Source organism: Coptis chinensis, chromosome 5 (genome assembly GCF_015680905.1).
Source record: "Coptis chinensis isolate HL-2020 chromosome 5, ASM1568090v1, whole genome shotgun sequence".
NCBI classification, from domain to species: Eukaryota; Viridiplantae; Streptophyta; class Magnoliopsida; order Ranunculales; family Ranunculaceae; genus Coptis; species Coptis chinensis.
In genome coordinates this window covers 21,653,600-21,666,953 of record NC_141460.1, presented here as the reverse complement: position 1 = coordinate 21,666,953, position 13,354 = coordinate 21,653,600, and the positions used below count along the sequence as shown (strand labels likewise).

Here is a 13,354-nt window from a genome sequence, read left to right as displayed (position 1 = left end):
GAGAAAGATCATAACTCTGTGTGATCTGGTGTGTCTTTCTCTCCAAATTTATCTACTATTTATAGGTGAGTGGTGTCTCTTCGAAACAACACAGTGACTCTTGGGAAAAAGTAAGCAACTCTTTGAAAAGTCACATGTTTTGAAAAGACACACCATTTCGGCATAAAACACTGTTTCGAACCAGTGCCTATTTCAAAAGGTCACACCTTTTTGGCATGATGCACTGTTTCGAACCAGTGCACATTTCGAAAGGTCGCACATTTTCGGCATAATGCACTGTTTCGATCTATTGCACCATTTCGAAAAAGTTTTTCTCACTTTATGTACTGTTTCAAGATAAACCCATTTCATCTCAAGTGGGGTAACTTGGGAGACAAATTACTCATTCATATCTCAATAGATTTGTGCAAATCTATTTTTCTAACAATTTCAAGTTACAAAGTTTCCACTTTCTTCCATTTCCTTGTTCTTCTTCTCAACAATAGATTCCACCAAACTAGTCCTAGTCCCAAATATAACAGTTAGTTGTAGATAATAAGACCTCTTCATCTTCTGATCAAAACCACTCTATAAAGAAAAGCAAGAAGAAAGCAACATTCAAATAAGAACCGTGAGCCCAAAGGATTCTTCCTTGGTCCTATTACAAATTAGTCTAAACAAGAACAAGAACATGTTAGAAGAAGAATAATAATAAGTAAATAGTAAAAAAACAAATTAGTCCAAAACCAAACACAAATTTAATATTACCAATTTTTTCACAAAAGAAGGACTAAACAACCTATTCATTTTAGAGATGGTGAGAGAAAATGAGACGAAGATGAAAGATGGTGGGTGTACAATAGCAATGAGCCAATGAACATTTATAATAACATGTATGTAGAAGTGGTTTGTTTCTCTATATTTTTTTTGTTGTGAGAAGAATTAGGGAGTCTTAATTCATGTTTATTAGCATTATTCATCTAGATGAAAATGACGTGATAAAAAGTAATTATGGCCTGTATTACAACGAAAATGCTTTTTCTCCCGTATGAAAATTACACTCTCAATATCCATATTCTCTCAGTATGAAAATTGGTGAAAAAAAGGCGTCCGAGCCAGCCAACTCACCATTACTTTGGGGAAAAAAAAACAGCTAAAGAAGGTTGAGCTACATTTAGTTGGGAAAATTCTGCAAATCTCTAGTTTCTCTCACTTAACAAAATAATTCCTCTTCTAGTCTTCCCTATCTAAATAAACTCCTTCTCGCCAAAAACTTATTATTATTATTATTATTATTATTATTATTATTTTATTATTTTGTTAATCCTCTCAATCCGTTAAATCATTTTTTGTAGGTGAATAATGTTATTATTCTTTTATAATAATATATATGCAATTCCACATTGGATGCATCATTTGGCAACAATTTGGGAACACCAATCTTTCTTTAATTTTTTTTTTGTTATAAAGTTAATAGTTCCACTAGCTAGGACCACATCTTCACGTTATATTTAAATTTCAATTTTGTGATAATCACATTTTTTTTATTTCAGTTTTTAAATGGTATATAATCTCCTTTTTTTTTTTAAAAAAAAAAAAAACATATGCAACCAGTGTTTGCGGTAAATTGCTTGCACCATCTAGGGTGTGTTTGGAATACTAGATTTAAGTGGAGAATTCAAAATATATTTCCAAGAATTAGGAGTTACCTCGTTTGGGCGCTAAAATGGAAACACCAAAACCCCAAAATCAAGGAATCACAAGTTTCTATGGGGGGTAGAAACTTGAGATTTCCATATTCCACAATTCATGGCGAGTGAAAAATTATCGTGCAAAATATGTTTTCTACTTCTTTATTTAAAACCTCTCGGACATCTCACTCTCTCTACCAATACCGTCAAAAACTTGTCTATTTTCTCTGCAATCCTTCCAAGGTGTGCACTCTTTCTCGCTACTTTTTATTTATCTCTCCCATCCCTCATTATTTATTCTTGTGCATAGTTCTACAATTCTTATCCATGTTTTTCTTTTTTCTTTTTATGTTTTATATTAAATTTATAGTTAGTTGACTCTCTTGATAATGTATCACATGGCTTACTGTTGCAATATTTATTAACTAAATGTTTTTGTGTTTTCTTTGTATGTATATATTGATGATTAATTTGATACTTAAAATATAGATGGAAGATCATACATATGATACCAACGATGAGAATATGGATGTTGTTGTAGCTACATGTGTGGCTACAACTTTGTGTGCTATAGGATGGTATCACGATACATATATAGATAAATTTCCTACATCCAATCTTGATATTGAACGAGAGAAGTTTATGAATAAGTTGATTAATAGGAATGATAACGATTGTCGCAACATGTTACGGATGAATAGAATCCAATTTCTTAGTTTGTGTGATTTTTTGCGCTGAAAATGAGGAATACATGATTCAAAGTTTGTCTCTCTAGAGGAATAGATTGCATATTTTTTATATACCTCACCATTGCACATGATGTAAGAAATCGAGTAATGAAATTTGATTTTAATCGTTATGGGGAAACTGTTCATCGTCATTTTAAGTGGGTTTTGAATGCAATAATACGTGTGTATAAGTATATTGTTAGACGACCTGGGGGACTTCCATATCCACAAATTGCCGAGAATCCAAGATTTACATATTTTAAGGTAAATGTTTCTAGATATGTGTTGTTTGTCAGAACAAAAAGTTTCATTCTTATTTATCTAAAACTTTTCAACATGGGATATTAGGATTGCATGGGAGCACTAGATGGAACTTACATCCTTACAAAAGTCCCACTTGTAGAACAATGAGCTTATTGTAATAGGAAGAAACATATTTCACAAAATATCTTAGGTTCATGTACAATGGACATGAAGTTCACGTACGTTTTAGCCGATTGAGAAGGATCTGTGACAAATAGTAGAGTACTACAATCTGCATTACGGAGGCAAGATCCACTCCATGTTCCAATTGGTATGATCTTTACCAATTGCTATTAAAGGACGATATACATATTGATTTGAAATAGACTAATGAGGTGTCGTCATTTTAAATAGGTAACTATTACCTTGTGGATGCGGGATATGCAAATGCCCCTGGATTTCTTGCCCCATATCGTGGTGTTCGCTACCATCTCAATGAATGGAGGGGAGGTAGAAGACCCCAAAATTTGAAGGAATTATTCAATCATAGGCATTCATCGCTACACAATGTGATCGAAAGGACATTTGGATTGATAAAAAAATGATGGGCGATACTAAGAAGTGATCCATTTTATAGTCATGAGATGCAAGTGAAGATTGTGCTTGCTTGTTGTGATGTTCACAATTATATAATGACTATAGAATCCAGATGATTCTTTGTTAGCTGAGGTTGATATTGAGTTGGAAATCCTAGGGCTAGAGACCAATGAGTTTATCACTTAAATTAGTTATGGCAATGATGATTGGAATGTAATGAGGGACCAGATGGCACAACAAATGTTTGCTGACTATATGACGTCGAGAAATCATTAGACTTAGTTTAATAGTTTATCTACTTGAGAATTTTTTATGTCCTACTCTATGTTTGGTCTGTTGCAGTGTTTCTTGGATTGAATAATTATGTTATTTTTATATTTTTATTTAATAAGCATTTGTATCATGTTGCATGGGAATTCAATAATAATTTTTGTATGTAACTTCTGAACTGTTAGAAATGGAGAACAATCAATCGTCTGAACAACCAAAAAGCACCAAAGCAAAAGGAAACTATGTGGTTTGGACAATTGAGATGGATCATGTATTAACTGAGACGTTTCTTGATCAACTTCAAAAGGGAAACAAATCTGAACAAGGTTGGAAGCCTGTTGTTTGAACTGTAACTGTTGATGCCATCAAAGAAAAATGTGGAAAACCAGTGACAAAGGATAATGTTCAAACTCGCTTAACGACTTGGACTAAGAATTTTAATATCGTGACCGAGCTTTGAGACCAATCAAGATTCGGGTGGGATGACAATCGCAAGATGATTGTGGTGAGGGATGACGTCTGGGAGAACTACGTTAAGGTAATTTTTTTGTAATATAGATTTGTATTTTTCAAGGTGTTTCTTCTTAAATATTGGTTAAATAATTTGCAGTCACATCCTGATGCCAAAGGGTTCAGGTATAAGCCTCTCATGTTAGCAATTATTGTTGGGAATAATAATGCAAAAGGAGTTGGCGCTAACACTGGAGGAGAACTTGATAAAGCAAGAGAAGAAGTTGAAAACAATGGAAGCAATGAGAATGATGGGCATGAGGACATTAATGGAGAAAATGAAGGAAGTGACGAGCAATTGAAACGAGGTTTGGATGAGAAACAATCCACAAATAAAAAAGTTTGCACAGGTGATGCCATTGCTACAGTTGTGACTTCCATGACTGATACATTGAAGTGTATGGTACAGACCAACTCACATGCACATCTTCCCACTGTTGATGTGAACAAGTTATGCCAAGAAGTTAATAAAGTTCAGGATTTTGATTGTTCTCTAACACTCCGAGTTGTTGATTTGCTTGCAACTGATAAGACGTCTTTTATGGGCTTTCAGATGATTTTAAGAAAGAATATTGGTTGATGATGCATCTCAATGTTTAGAATACTACTATTAAGAAAAGGTTTAAATATTATTCAAAATAAAGTTTATAATAAATTTGGTATGTAGACCTATTGGTTTAGAGTACATTTTTTTTTTAATATTTCAACTTTGGTTTGGAAATTTTGAGTGGCCAAACAGCTGATTTGAGATTCTATGGAATTTGAAAATGAATTCTTTTGTGCAACCAAACATAGGAATTCCAATGTGAAGAATTTTAATTACTTGAAATTGTAAGTCTTGGAATTATGTTTTCAATTCGTATTCCAATTCCAATTCCAATTCCAAATCCAAAGGAAGACTCCACACACACACCCCCTAGAGGCTAGATATGCCATTGGGCTGTGATTTGGGCCTAATTGGTGGAAAAAGCCCAAAATGCCTTATTAACAAAATGTTAATGGAGACTTTCTCTCAAAAGTCAAAACACCATTTTCATCTTCTTCAATCCTCAAAACACATAAAAACAAACACTCAGGTCGAAAAAAACCAGAAAAGAAACAACCTTAACCTAAAAAAATAAATGGCTTCACCTCGTATCTCAAACGGAACAAATGAAGAAACAAATAATATAATTTCTTCATTAAACTTTGGAACAACAGAAGCGTTATCTCAAATACGTAACTTAACAGACGTTGGTGCAATGACACGTTATCTCCATGAATGTATAGCTTATCAAAGAGGTATAGATCTTGAACTTGAAACTTTACTTTCATCAAAAACAGATCTTGAAAAGAAACTTAACAATTTATCCAAATCAGCCCAAGTATTAGAACTAGTTAAAATGGACTCAGACTCAATGTTAAGCAATGTGAAAACTACTTGCAATTTAGCTGATCAAGTTAGTAGCAAAGTTAGAGAACTGGATTTAGCTCAATCTAGAGTTTCTACTACATTGTCTAGGATTGATGCTATTGTCGAACGGGGAAATTGCGTCGAGGGGGTGAAAAAGGCCTTGGGTGCCGAGGATTTTGAGAATGCCGCGAGGTTTGTTAAGACATTTTTGGAGATTGATTCGATGTATAAGGATTCGGGGTCGGTTGAACGAGAAGAGTTATTGAATTCGAAGAGAGTGTTAGAAGGAATTGTAAGGAAGAGATTAGGGGCTGCGGTGGATCAACGGGACCATTCCAGTATATTGAGATTTGTTAAGTTGTTTTTACCACTTGGGTTGGAGGAAGAAGGTTTGCAAGTTTATGTAGCTTATTTGAAGAAAGTTATTGCGATGAGATCTAGATTGGAGTATGAACATTTAGTTGAGGTTATGGAACAAGGGGGTGGTGGGAGTGAGGTGAATTTCATTGGGTGTTTGACGAATTTGTTTAGAGATATTGTTTTGGCTGTTGAAGAGAATGATGAGATTTTGAGAAGTCTTTGCGGTGAAGATGCTATTGCTTATGCGATTATTGAGCTTCAAGAGGAATGTGATTCGAGGGGTTCTCTTATTTTGAAGAAGTATATGGAGTACAGGAGATTGTCTAGATTGGCGTCCGATATTAATTCTTACAGTAAGAATTTGCTTTCCGTTGCAGTTGTGGAAGGACCAGATCCTAAAGAAATTGAGCGGTATCTTGACGAGATATTGTCGTTGACGCAGTTGGGAGAGGATTATACTGAATTCATGGTGTCCAAAATTAGGGGATTGAGTTCTGTTGATCCAGAACTAGGTCCACGAGCCACGAAAACTTTTAAAAGTGGTACTTTTAGCAGAGTGGTTCAGGATATTATTGGCTTTTATGTAATTCTGGAGGAATTCTTTATGGTGGAGAATGTGAGGAAGGCAATAAAGATCGATGAGCATGTACCTGATAGCCTCACGACTTCTATGGTTGATGATGTGTTTTATGTACTTCAGAAATGCTGCAGAAGGGCCATCTCAACTTCAAATTCCAACTCAGTGCTTGCAGTGCTTAGTGGTGCAATGAATTTGTTGAGCAATGAGTATCAGGAGGCATTGCAACAGAAAATGATGGAGCCAAGTAAGCTGTTCTTAGGTGGGGTAGGTGTCCAAAAGACTGGAACGGAGATTGCAACGGCGCTAAACAATATGGATGTCAGTGGCGAGTATGTCCTTAAGTTACGACATGAGATTGAGGAGCAGTGTGTAGAGGTATGTGCCTGATTCAATTTACATTTTCATTTATGTATACACAAATTGTGTTATGCTACTGACTGAATTTGGTGAAGAATGCATGCGCTTTACTGATGATTTTGTTGAACATACTTTCTTGTTTATCCTTAAATGTGTTCTGCTAAGAAGGAAGCAACATATGGTATTTATGCCATTATATTGCAAAATGACAAATAAAATGCATCTGCTTAATGTCTGTTTCTATGTAATTTATTGTAGTGTCATCCTGTTATCTGATTTACGCCACTTTTGTATGTATTGATCGTCGACTAGTGGCATTCTATCACCAATCAAATAATGCGTAATAAATGGTTTAGTAATGCCGTAGCATGTGATACCAGATATTAGTTAGGCGTGCATCTTTAGTAGATGTCCTCTTTGCTGATGAGAAAATTTAGAAACCTGAGCTCTTGATGTGTGTTGCTATTAGTGAAAACTTATAATACTGTCTCCCAGATATAAGAGACCTTTGGGCGGCTTGCTGACATGAGTAGAATAGAATGTCATTGCTTGACTCTGCATAATGGCAGATGCCAGTGAAAATCCACCCTGATCGTAAACCCCTTTAGTTTGGTTTAAAGTTGCTTGACGATAAACTATGCTATATAATTATATAAGCAATGGTTCAGGGGGAAATGAAAATATTCAAATGAGCTGATTTCTGCAAGGATGATCTCCATGGCAGGGAGATCGGAGATCATCTCGTCAAATAAGTAGCCCCTGATTCAAGATCTAGTCCACTTTTGGGGTGGAGTGGCTCTACCCTCCCATGTATATGTTGCGAGATTTGGTTGAAGCATGTTTTGGGTAGGAGATTGAAGTTATATTATACTTAGAAACTGAAAACTTTGTATTTGTTGTTTGTCTTTATACTCACTCCATGGTTTCACTAATTGGTGTCTTCAGATACTTACTTATCCCCTATGTTGAATAGCGTCAGTGATTAGTTTTAGTAAAAGTTTATGATTATAATGGAGAATATATATAATTTTTTAGTTGGAATATATATTTATATTCATTTTAATTAAAGAAAATCTATGTACATTTTTGGTGTATCTTGAAAGATTGAGAAAGTGTTACTGAACAGTCTGTTGCCACTTGCCAGAGTTTGTATGTTGAAATTGGAATGCTTACATAGCTTTTGATGCCGAGGACTTGGTTATTAACTATTTAACTTCTCAGAGAAGTCAATCTAGTTTTAGTATAGAGTTTAAAGAAGCAGGGAGGATTTGCATTTAGAGAGGATACATAATAGATATTTGATCTGGGTTTTACACAATACGTACCCAGTCCTTAAATTCCCTTGGGTGATGTCCTGAGAACTCGACCAATTTTGGATGCTTGATCAGCATTTCTCTGAATTAATCCTCAACTTCCTCGCTACCTTATTAAATATTACATGTAGTAAAAAGCTTTTTAGCACTTCTACACAACTCCCTAAATCCTGGAAAAGCTGAAAGATTAATATAATAAATAATTATCTGACTGAAAAAGGTAATTTAGGTTGTACTTATTGCAATGTTTGTGTGCTCTTCATTTTGTGTTGTGATTGAATGATTTTACATTCATTTTACTATTAGAGGTCCTTAATGGTTTAGGAAAAGATTGTGGGGACCATGCAATGTGTTACATGCTATGTGTTATGTGTTACATATTAATGTCTAGTTATGTCTTGCGAAAGGGCCCCAACTTGTAACTATGGAATGTCAAAGTTGAAGTCCATTCATAATCTGAAGACACCTACTCACTGCAAAATTTGATGGAATTCAACATCCATTTTGTTTTTATCTGATTGTGCGCGTATAGAATAGTGCAAAACAATGACATTGCCAGTGAAAACCCACTCCTGATTGTAAGCCACATTAGGGAGTTGACTAGAGGTCATTGCTTAACCGTGCGTAGACTTTCCGGTGAAAACTCACTCTCGATTGTAAAATACATTAGTTTATAGTTGTTTGATGATAAACTCTGCTATATATGCAATGATTTAGGGGGAAATGAAACTAGCGGAAATATTCAAATGAGATGAGTTTTTAAGGATAATCTCCCCAATGGTGGGGAGAGATTTAGGTTATAAATTCAACTTAGAAACATAAAACTTTGTTTTACCTTTTCATTCACGCAAAGGTTTGATCTTTGAACTTCACTGATTGGCGCTTTGAGAGAGTTAGTATCACCGATGTTGACCAGCCTTCATTGCTTAAAAAAAAATGATGCTTGAACTGCGTTTCTCTGCTTGATCATGGCCTAACAACTCTATGCACTTATGGAAATCTATATCCTTTTATTTATTCCATTCGATAGTTCTAACTCATAATCAGAGGTTCTGCATTTCCATTTTATTGGTTCCACATAGAGTCGGGGAATATTGTTGCTCACGAGTTAATATGGAACATGTGCATTGCCTTTGGTCTTTTTAGTCTGTGATCAGCAATGTCCCTGTCCTTCTTTTGATGTTATAGATACACATGTGCTTTGTTGATGAGTTTGTTGAACATACTTTGTCTTTCATCCTTAATTGTATTCTGCTAAGGAAGCAAAATTTGGTATTAATTCCAGGAAGATTGCAAAATGACAAGTAAATAAAACTATCCAATGCCTGTCTTTTAATAGAAAGAATCAGAACTCAGAGATTTGGTGCCTTTTACACTTCGAGTATGATAGTCTTTGATGGTCCATCTTATTATTTGATTTAAGCCATATATATTTTGTAATGATCGTCAAGTAGTGGCATCCTATCACCTATACAAAATTATACAATAAGAAATAATCTAGTAGCTCCTTCTCAAGTGTTACTAGAGATTGGTTAGGCCTAGCATCTTTTGAAGGTATCCACATTGCTGATGATAAATTTTAGACGCCTGCGTGCTTGATCCCTTCATGTGTGTTGCAAGTTGTGAAAATCTAATACTGCCAGTTTGCAACCCAGATACATTGAATTAAAGATCTTTAGGCGGCTTGTGAGGAGACTAGAATGTCATTGATCCGCGGTGCGTAATGACGTTGCAAGTGAAAACTGACTCCTGACTGTAGCCACATTGGTTCATAGTTGCTTGATCATAAACTATGCTATGTAAGCAATGATTAACGGGGAAATGAAATGGAAATAAGCTAATGAGCTGAATTTTTGTGAGGATGATCTTCACGGAGGGAGATCATCTCACAAATAGATAGCATTGCTTCATGATGTAGTTCCACTTTCGGAGTGGAGTGGCTCTAACCCTCCCATATATATGTTGTCAGATTTTTATGTTTTCAGAAGGAGATTTAAGTTAATATTCTACTTAGAAACTGAAAACTTTGTATTCGTTGTTTGTGGCTCTTTGAGATAGTCACTATCGCCACAGTTGAACAACCTTCAATGTTTCAATAATAGTTTTGATGCTTGAACCACTTTTCTTTTAAACAGTTTTCAATTTCCTTGCCACTCTGTTAATATCACATAAACTAAATAACTCTTTGGCACTTCAACACCTAACTTCCCAAATTCTGCAAACACAGAAAAAAGTTGACTTAAAATTGTAAATAGAGGTGTACTTGTTGTAATGTCTGTGTGGTCCTTAGTGGTCTATGCTTTGTCTTGTCTTGCTTTCGTTTTGATAATTGAAACTTTTATTGATATCCTGCTTTGGTTTAGTTCTTTATCAGCTCTGTGTTACTGTCCTGCTTTGGTTTAGTTCTTTATCAGCTCTGTGTTATTGTCCGCAGGTATTCTCAGCACCGGCTGACAGAGAGAAGGTTAAATCTTGTTTATCTGAATTGGGTGAGATGAACAACAGTTTCAAGCAAGTCTTGAATGGTGGGATGGAGCAACTTGTGACCACTGTAACACCCCGCATCCGTCCGGTGTTGGACAGCGTCGGAATTATAAGCTATGAGTTGTCTGAAGCCGAGTATGCAGAGAATGAGGTGAACGATCCATGGGTTCAGAAACTCCTCCATGCAGTTGAGACAAATGCAGCATGGCTCCAGCCTCTAATGACAACCAACAACTACGATTCATTTGTTCACTTTGTTATCGACTTCATAGTAAAAAGACTAGAAGTTATCATGATGCAGAAGAGGTTCAGTCAACTTGGTGGGTTGCAACTCGACAGAGATGTACGTGCACTAGTAAGCCATTTCTCCAGTATGACCCAGAGGACTGTCAGAGACAAGTTTGCTCGCCTCACTCAAATGGCAACCATCCTTAACTTGGAGAAAGTTTCTGAGCTACTCGATTTCTGGGGTGAAAACTCAGGTCCCATGACATGGAGATTGACTCCAGCAGAAGTAAGAAGGGTGTTAGGCCTACGAGTCGACTTCAAACCCGAAGCCATTGCTGCTCTTAGATTGTGACTCTCCTCCCATCTTGTATTATTTTATTGTTTTTCTTTTGACATTGAGTGTGACTGATAAACACAAATCGAGAAATTTTCTCTTGTTATATCTTACAAAAGGTTGCAAAATCTCGTTGAATATGGCAACCCTTGACATCTCGATATATGTGGTCCATATATCAAATATCGGCACCGAAATAAACATGCCCACGACATACTATAAATTCCACCGGGCATTACATATACTTATTAAACTCCAATTCTTCCAAGTTCCAAGAAAACAGGGAACACCTCCGTGCAAAAAAAATGGACCCAAGCTCAAAAACGTGCAAAAAGTGCCACCAGAAAAGATTAATCCGAGACGAAATAACAAACAACTTAGTCTGTGAATCATGTGGAGTGGAACACGAGTTCGACAACTTCCAACCTCATTTCAACATCTCAGAAGGACCACAAGGAACATTCATACGTGTCGGTTCGTCGTCACACAACGGTGATTTTAATTACAAAGAAACTAAACTTTACTATTCCAAGTTAAAAATACAAGAGATTAGTAAATGGCTAGACTTTACACCTACGCGTACAAATGAAGTTACGCGTATGATTGAAGAGATTACGGATGGGGATTTTGGGAGTGGAAATTGGTTTAGTGTACTTGTTGGGGCTTGTTGTTATGTTATAATGAGGAAGGATAATAATTTGTCGTCTTTATCTATGTCGGAAGTCGCTGTTGTTATTGGGTGTGAGTTACATGAGTTGGGTAGAATGGTTGTTAGAGTTACTGGCTATTTGGAACTAGAGTTACCTGAGTTTGATATTGTTTTGTCGTTTGAAAGGGCGATTATGGTGTGTCATAGTTTTGAGAATGTGTTGAAAGGGGATATGGTGGGGAAGATGATTAAACAAGGGAGGTTTTTGTTGAATTGTGCGGTTAAGTGGTTTTTGACTACTGGACGTCAACCCGTTCCGGTTGTTGTGGCTGTTTTGATTTTTGTTTCGGAGTTGAATGGTGTTGAAGTTAGTTTCGATGAAGTTGCCAAGGAAATGCGTGCAGGGGTATTTACGTGTAGGAAGAGGTATAAAGAGATTAAAGAGGCTTGTGAAAGTTGCTCAAGGTTTGCCTTGGGGTAAGAATGTTACGGATGAGAATATAGTGAAGAATGCACCTGGTATTATTCAGTATATGGAAATTAAGTCGAGGTTAGAGCGTGGGGACAAGAGGAAGTTTATTGAAATGCATGAGTTTCATATGGAAGAAATAATTAATGAATGTTTGAGAAAAGAAACTGGATTTGATTTTGATGATTTAAGTGCGGAAAATGATTCTCAATATTTTGAGGGTGAGACTCAAAATAGGATATCTGGAAATGCTAGTTCTAATGATATGGACTATGCTAAGATATCTCAAGAGTGTTTGTCTAACATGTATAGAAACTTCTTGAGTGAAAATCACTATGTTAAATCGGTGGATGAAGAGGAAAAGGATTACAGAAAAAAGAGGAAGAAAGAAGCTGGTATCCAGGTGTATAAGGATTGGTGGTCTGGAATGTCGGATATGAGCCAAAAGCTTTTCTTAGAAGAAATATTGGAGAAGGATGTTGGTTTTAATGGTTTGCCTCCGTCTTTTGTTGCGGGAGAGTTGGCTTTTAAAAGAAGAAGAGAGAAGATAAATGCTGCAAAGCAACGAATTGATGAAATCGTGCAACCACCCAACTCTGTTACAGGTGACAAGAAAAATATGGCTCTGGTAGAAGGCTCGCAATGTAGAAAACAAAGGAAGCAGAGAGAAAAAGTAGGTTATATTGATTGGGAAGATTGTATTATTGAAACTCTCCTCCTATATCATGTGAAGGAGGAGGAAATAGAACAAGGCCATTATAAGAGGATGCTAGACCTGTATGTCTTTGATTCCGAGAGAACTTGTAAGATATTTGGGAGAAAGAAGATGAACAGTATCATCGATCAGAAGAAAAAGAAAAATATGAGTATAGTCTCGAATGGATTCAAATAGCAGTCTCATGTTGAAGAAGGTTTGTCCTTTTGCAGATTTCACAATGAAGCTTAGGAACCAACAATGTAACACTTTTTTGTTTGTACAGTGTTAAAAGGTTTTGATACAAGTTAAAATTTTGAGCTCATGAAATTCATCTTCATTTTCCTGTTTTGAGTGAGTTTCTGCAATTTTCTTTTGGCTTATTTGTGTTTTCTACTGCAATTTACTTGTGAGTAGTTTTTGTTATATAAATATCCAGTCTCAAGTGCTTGGTGATCATCTTTTTCGTGACTTT

At 35.9% G+C, this 13,354-nt stretch overlaps 2 protein-coding genes across 2 annotated transcripts; both read left to right on the top strand.

Moving 5' to 3' along the window:
* The first annotated feature begins 4,978 nt into the window (after positions 1 to 4,978).
* On the top strand, positions 4,979 to 11,195 carry LOC147497075 (conserved oligomeric Golgi complex subunit 4). The gene is made up of 2 exons (XM_086559807.1): positions 4,979 to 6,726; positions 10,456 to 11,195. The coding sequence occupies exons 1-2, from the start codon at positions 5,140 to 5,142 to the stop codon at positions 11,083 to 11,085; spliced, it is 2,217 nt and encodes a 738-aa protein (XP_086415933.1). The 5' UTR covers positions 4,979 to 5,139; the 3' UTR covers positions 11,086 to 11,195.
* Positions 11,196 to 11,311: 116 nt separating this feature from the next.
* Positions 11,312 to 13,209, top strand: LOC147497074 (plant-specific TFIIB-related protein PTF2-like). The gene is given in 2 exon segments (XM_086559808.1): positions 11,312 to 12,151; positions 12,153 to 13,209. Coding segments are annotated over 2 exon segments (1,704 nt in total). The 5' UTR covers positions 11,312 to 11,372; the 3' UTR covers positions 13,078 to 13,209.
* Positions 13,210 to 13,354: the final 145 nt, after the last annotated feature.

What these genes read in the sequence shown, in the direction of transcription:
- LOC147497075 (XM_086559807.1), top strand. Translation starts at nt 5,140, where the DNA reads ATGGCTTCACCTCGTATCTCAAACGGAACAAATGAAGAAACAAATAAT. An exon ending in TTGAGGAGCAGTGTGTAGAG is followed by an intron (nt 6,727 to 10,455) that starts GTATGTGCCTGA and finishes TATTGTCCGCAG; the next exon opens with GTATTCTCAGCACCGGCTGA.